The 6,374-nt window shown below is 39.0% G+C and overlaps 1 protein-coding gene across 3 annotated transcripts in view; it reads left to right on the top strand.

Annotated features, from left to right (window-relative positions):
• LOC112226791 (multiple myeloma tumor-associated protein 2 homolog) overlaps positions 1-6,374 on the top strand; it is a 32,685-nt gene that overhangs the window by 18,659 nt on the left and 7,652 nt on the right. For all 3 annotated transcript variants that reach the window (XM_042308217.1, XM_024391346.2, XM_024391345.2), the window contains exons 2-5: positions 2,132-2,285; positions 2,371-2,416; positions 2,718-2,800; positions 3,097-3,169. In XM_042308217.1, the coding sequence (XP_042164151.1) occupies positions 2,143-2,285; positions 2,371-2,416; positions 2,718-2,800; positions 3,097-3,169 (345 nt within the window). In that variant the 5' untranslated portion in view covers positions 2,132-2,142. The remainder of the gene's footprint in view (positions 1-2,131; positions 2,286-2,370; positions 2,417-2,717; positions 2,801-3,096; positions 3,170-6,374) is intronic.

Here is a 6,374-nt window from a genome sequence, read left to right as displayed (position 1 = left end):
TTAGAATAATTAACATTCAATTATCTGGCAAAAGTTATGGTGGGCACTCCTGCAGTCAGCATGCCAATTGCACACTCTCTCACAACTTGAGCCCGTCTGGCATTGTGTTGTATGTCAAAACTGCACATTGTAGTGGCCATTTTAGTGCACCTGTGTAATGGTCATGCTGTTTAATCAGCTTCTTGATATGCCGCACCTGTCAGGTGGATTAATTGTCTTGGCAAAGGACAAGTGTTCACGTAAAGGGATATAAACAAATTTGTGCACAGCATTTGAGAGAAATACGATTTTTGTGCGTATTGAACATTTTTGGGATCTTTTATTTCAGCTCATGAAGCATGGCACCAACACTTTACATGTTGTGTTTATATTTTTTGTTCGGTGTACATGGCCAAAAGTATGTGGACAGTCCTTCAAATGAGTGGATACGGCTATTTCAGCCACACCTGAAATCGTGCACCCAGCTATGCATTGTCCATAGACAAATGTCGGCAGTAGAATGGCCTGTACTGAAGAGCTCAGTGACTTTCAACTTTGCCCCGTCATAGGATGCCACCTTTTTGACAAGTCAGCTCATCAAATGTCTGCCCTGCTAGTGCTGTTATTGTGAAGTGGGTATGTCTAGGAGCAACAACGGCACAGCCGCAAAGTGGTAGGCCACACAAGCTCACAGAACAGGACCGCTGGTGTAAAAATCGTCTGTCCTTGGTTGCAACACTCACTACTGCGTTCCAAACTGACGTTGCCTCTGGAAGAATGTTCAGCACAAGAACTGTTCGGGAGCTTCATGAAATGGGTTTCCGTGGTCGAGCAGCCACATGCAAGCCTAAGATCACCATGCGCAATGCCAAGCGTTGGCAGGAGTGGTGTAAAGCTCGCCGCCATTGAACTCTGGAGCTGTGCAAACACGTTTCCTTGGCATGATGAATCATGCTTCACCATCTGGCCGTCCATCGGACAAATCTGGGTTTGGCAGATGCCAGGAGAATGCTACCTGCACCAATGCATAGTGCCATCTGTAAAGTTTGGTGGAGGAGGAATAATGGTCTAGGGCTGTTTTTCATGGTTTGTCTAGGCCCCTTTGTTACAGTGAAGAGAAATCTTAACGCGACAACATATGTCATTCAAGACGATTCTGTGCTTCCAACTTCGTGGCAACAGTTTGGGGAAAGCCCTTTCCTGTTTCAGTATGACAATGCCCCCATGCACAAAGCAAGGTCCATACATAAATGGTTTGTTGAGATCAGTGTGGAAGAACTTGACTGGCATGCACACAGCCCTGACCTCAACAACATCAAATACCTTTGGGATGAATTGCAACACTGACTGTGAGCCAGGCCTAATCGCCCAACATAAGTCCCCGACCTCACTAATTCTCTTGTGGCTGAATGGAAGTCCCCGCAGGTATGTTCCAACATCTAGTGGAAAGTCTTCCCAGAAGAGTGGAGGCTGTTATAGCAGCAAAGGGGGAAACCTCTCTATATTAATGTCCATGATTTTGGAATGAGATGTTTGACGAGCAGGTGTCCACATACAAGTACTTCTGGCCATGTATGTATGTCTGTGTAATGTATGCATGTATATATGTATGAATTGACTGACTTTAAATGCTGTACAATTTTTGAGATGTTCTCCAAATTAATACACTGATCACGATAACTATTTTTCTAAGATTTTAAAACACTACAGCCTGTTGCAAAATCTTAGATTTTTAGATATCATCCTGAGTAAGAATAGTTATGATAATCACTTCTGTGTTTGGAAAATCGAACATAATTAAACTTTATGTATAACTTCATTATTAAAGCCATGTCACTTTAACCATATCTACATGTACATACTACCTCAATCAGCCCGACTAACCAGTGTCTGTATTTAGCCTCGCTACTGTATATAGCCTTGCTACTGTTATTTTTCACTGTCTTTTTACTGTTGTTTTTATTTCTTTACTTACCTATTGTTCACCTAATACCTTTTTTGCACTATTGGTTAGAGCCTGTAAGTAAGCATTTCACTGTAAGGTCTACACCTGTTGTATTCGGCGCACGTGACAAATAAACCTTGATTTGATTTGGGCATGCATGCTTGCATTTTAAGTATAGTTACATCCCCGTTATTGTACCATCCCCAGGGAACTCTCTTATGGCACCGGTGGGGCGATGGCAGAAAGGCAAAGATCTGACGTGGTATGCCAAAGACAAAAAAGGTGTTGTCAAGCCTATGTCAAGAGAAGAGGAGCTTGCCACTGTGAAAGCAGCAGAGCAAGAGGCACTGATGGCTGCCCTGTAAGAGGAACATCACACAAAAATAAGAACCTTACAGAAATATTAGAATAAAATGTCAAGCTAATGTCTTATTCTGTGTTTTCAGAGGCCACAAGAATATAAAGAGACAACCAACTGGCCTGACCAAAGAGGTGCTTCTTTTTTTCCTTCATAGTGTTTTTGAGACACATTTGTATTCTGTGCTAGATTGCATGTTTTGGATCACAATCATGTCTTTGTTTTATGGTATCACAAACTGCATTAGAACATTGAAGATAATGTTTCAATACATCACATTTATTTAGATGTTGTTTTTTTTGCAGTTGTCACAGTGATTTACAGTAACTAGACCAGATCCTAAATAGCAAGCAATCCATTTCCAATCAAATTTGATCATACATTTTAGGGATGAGAACATGATTGCTTTAATTCCAATTGCAATGTGCCCAACAGGACCTTGCAGATGTGTGCAGGAGGGAGGATGTGGACGCTGAGGACAGAGATGTGGACAGAGTCTCAGGCCTTGGAAGCTCTGGGTAACTGACTGCAATTTGCAAAAGTGTTAGGTTCTGATTCTGTATTACAGTCGGAGATTTCACCAACAAGAGATGAATGGTTTTGGAGCCACTATGGCTCTTGAGTTGTTTATGTATCCTCAGTTTAGAGATGTTTATTTTCTAAGCATTATCGCTCGTTAGACTATTTTTGTAGGAACATAGATGAGTCCATGGCCGAGTATCCCCTTAAAATTACAAATGGAGAAAAAAGGTGCTTGCCGTATTGGATTGGAGTGTACTAGTTGAGTAATTATTCATATGTTTTCTGTTATCAGTGCAACGTCACGGAAAATGGTGTTCTCCCAAAAGGAGAAGGAAGCTGCCAAAATTGGCTTGTCAGTCTTCACAGTAAGTTTATTTTCATGCTCTCTGTGTAGAACATCCAAACTCAGTTTAGCTATTCAGTATAGTACACAACAGCGTGTTGGTGTGTTAATCCATTTGTGTTAGCTACACATTTGTAGCCCAGTGGCGTTTTAAGATCAGGGAGGACACTTTATTTTTTTTATTATGAACATGACTGTATTTCTATTACAGCATATTGGATGACTGTCATTCATATTCCATTCACCCAGCTCAATTGTATCATCGATGGGTTTAGGCTACTACATAATACTTGAATTTGAGGTTGTTACAACCTAGCCTTCAAATGAAAGTTTGAGAGACAAATTGGTGTAATCAAGGTGACAGACGGTGACGCATTCAATACCTAGACTGCATCTAGCTGATCTGGGGCGTAATCATTAGTCCAAACAGTTGCAAAATGTTCAGTTTTGCAACTAAAATTAGAGTTTCTATTGGACAAATTTGGGTAGGTCCATCCCGTTTCATTCCGTTTGCTTCCATTTAAGAAATCCACGATTCTAAAATGGATTGTCTACTCGGGGATAACAGGGCGATGAAGTAGTCGGAGCTAGACATATAAAGTCGTAGCATGCATGAAAATCGTAATATTTTCGGAGATTCCTGAGGACGCATCCAATAATCCAGAGGGCAGGATCAGAGAATTCATGCAATCCACCTTGAAACTTCCTATAGAGACTGTAAACAAGGTGGCTTTTCACTGTGGACACAGACTTGGAGTTCGGCACAACAAGACCAAGGGTACCCGACCGATCATTGCAAAATTTGAACACCACCAACAAAAGGAGCTGATCAACAGCAAGGGAAAGGGGCTTAAAGGGACCAAATTCGGTCTCGATGACCAATTTCCACAGGAGATAAACGAACACCGCAAGAGACTGTATCCTGTACAGAGGCAACAGAGGGAGAGGGGTAAGCGTGCCTTTCTCATTGTGGACAAACGCTTTATAGATGAACAGCTATTCCGAGAGATCTCCATAACACCATGGCTGTACTAAATTCTACAGGGACTTCAGGTTACGAGAAAGAAAGAAAGTAACGTTATGGGAACTGTAAAAATATCTGAACACTGAAGTGGATATGAACACCCACGTATTCAATTACATGTTCACTTACACATACATATACACTTGATCTCGCTCTCTTTCTCTCTTATCTCCCTCACCTCTCTCGATTGTCAAACTGTTCTATAATTTAATATGGTTCTTGTTTATCTTTTCTGTCTTTATCTACATGTTTACAACGAGCAAGGGGAAGATCTCAGAATAGGGACATTTGGGGAATAATAACATTGTATGGGGATACATTTGTACTGTAGTGAAGCCGTCTCTATAGTAATGCAAGGTCTCTTTCATGATCATGTGAAACGTCAATTGCTATGGAAATGCTGGGATGTGTTTTTCAATGATGTTAAAGGTAATTATGATGCAACTATGATGGCGATACAATATGGATTACAATTATCATCTTGAATATTAAGGCTATACACACTACATGTTACACACACAGACACTCAACCATGCAAATCACACAGTCTTACTCTTATACAGACATTGTACAAGCTCACTAAATCGTATCCGATAAACACATCAATTTACTCATTTACGACACATCATATCTTGTCTCAATTTTCTAACATCTGTGGCATTGGCTCACAGGCAAACAGACAAGGGCATAAAACATATATTGCCCCCCCCCCAAAAAAATCTAGATATCAGACATTTGAAAGCTCTAGTTTTGACCTTCATAATACCTCTGATGGCAGTAACTTTACAAGCACTAATTATGGTCACTTTTCACTGAGAATAGTATCTAGTTATGGTAAGGGGTGAAATAAGTATAGCCAGTTATAATTGTAACGGTTTAGCAGATCATTAAAAAAAGATCCATCTTTATGTGGCTAAAAGGAATATAACATATACTGTTTACGGGAAACTCACTCTACATCCTTAGATTAAGTTGTGTGGAAAAAAATTAATGGGGTGGTGAAATAATTTTCTGTCATGGACAAAGGAACGCAAAAGGTGTGGTGATATTCATTTAACAAAAATGAATGTACAAATAGTTAGGAATGATTCGAAAGGAAGGTGGATCTTTTTGAATATGAAAGTGGACGAAAAAGAGATTTGGCTCATTAATCTATATGGTCCAAATCAGGATGATCCATACTTCTTTGAAAATATTTATATATATCCTCAATGGACTGTAAAGGAAATCACTCTACAAACTATCATCACCGTGCCCTTAAGGAAATCACAAATATTATGGACACGTTAGAAATAGTGGATATTTGGAGACTAAAAAACCCAGACCTAGTGAGATATACATGGAGGAGACTTAATCAAGCTAGTTGTCTTGACTACTTTCTTGTCTCTTTCTCTTGCATCAAAGGTTAAAAAAGTTTTAATAGGAGACAGAATGCGATCGGATCATCATCTAATTGGCCTTCACATAACTCTTATAGAATTTCCATGTTGACGGGTATATTGGAAATTTAATCCAAGTTTACTGGAGGACAACTTATTTTTAACTAAGACAAAATAATTTAACAATTTTTCCAGTATAACATAGGAACAGCAAATACAGTTATTGTTTGGGATACCTTTTTAAATGTACCTTCAATGGTCATTCAATATTCATCAATAATAAAAAAGCCGTTTTTGGCAAAAGAGCCGACTAACAAGGGAAATGCATGAACTAATAGGACAGGTAGATACAAAATAAGTTGTAGGTAAATCAAAAAGAACTTGAACTTATTCAAGAACGATCTAATATAATCTACTACAAAGATAAAGCAAACTGGATGGAATATGTTGAAAAATGCACACAATTCTTTCTGAATCTCCAACACAGGAACGCTAACAAAAATAATTTGCAGAAACTCATTACTGAAGATGGAGTCATCTATGATTCTCCGAATTATGTTTTTAAAGGGGAAGCTAAATATTTTAAGCAGATGGAAAAGAGAACGTCTCATCCTCTCCCACTGAAGATTTACGGTTAGGAATTCTTTCCAAATAATATTTAAAAAATGAAAATGAACAATTGTACAAAGATCAATGCGAAGGCCAAATTAGAGAACTTTAAGGCTATTAAATCATTTCAGTCTGGAAAAAAACCAGGGCTTGATGGCATACCGGTAGAAGTATATCGAGCCTTTTTTTAAATACTCCATTGTTCGCTTGTTTTA

Source organism: Oncorhynchus tshawytscha, linkage group LG28, assembly GCF_018296145.1.
Source record: "Oncorhynchus tshawytscha isolate Ot180627B linkage group LG28, Otsh_v2.0, whole genome shotgun sequence".
Classification (NCBI taxonomy): Eukaryota; Metazoa; Chordata; class Actinopteri; order Salmoniformes; family Salmonidae; genus Oncorhynchus; species Oncorhynchus tshawytscha.
The sequence above is the reverse complement of the archived record's forward strand: the minus strand, read 5'-3'. Positions and strand labels throughout refer to the sequence as shown.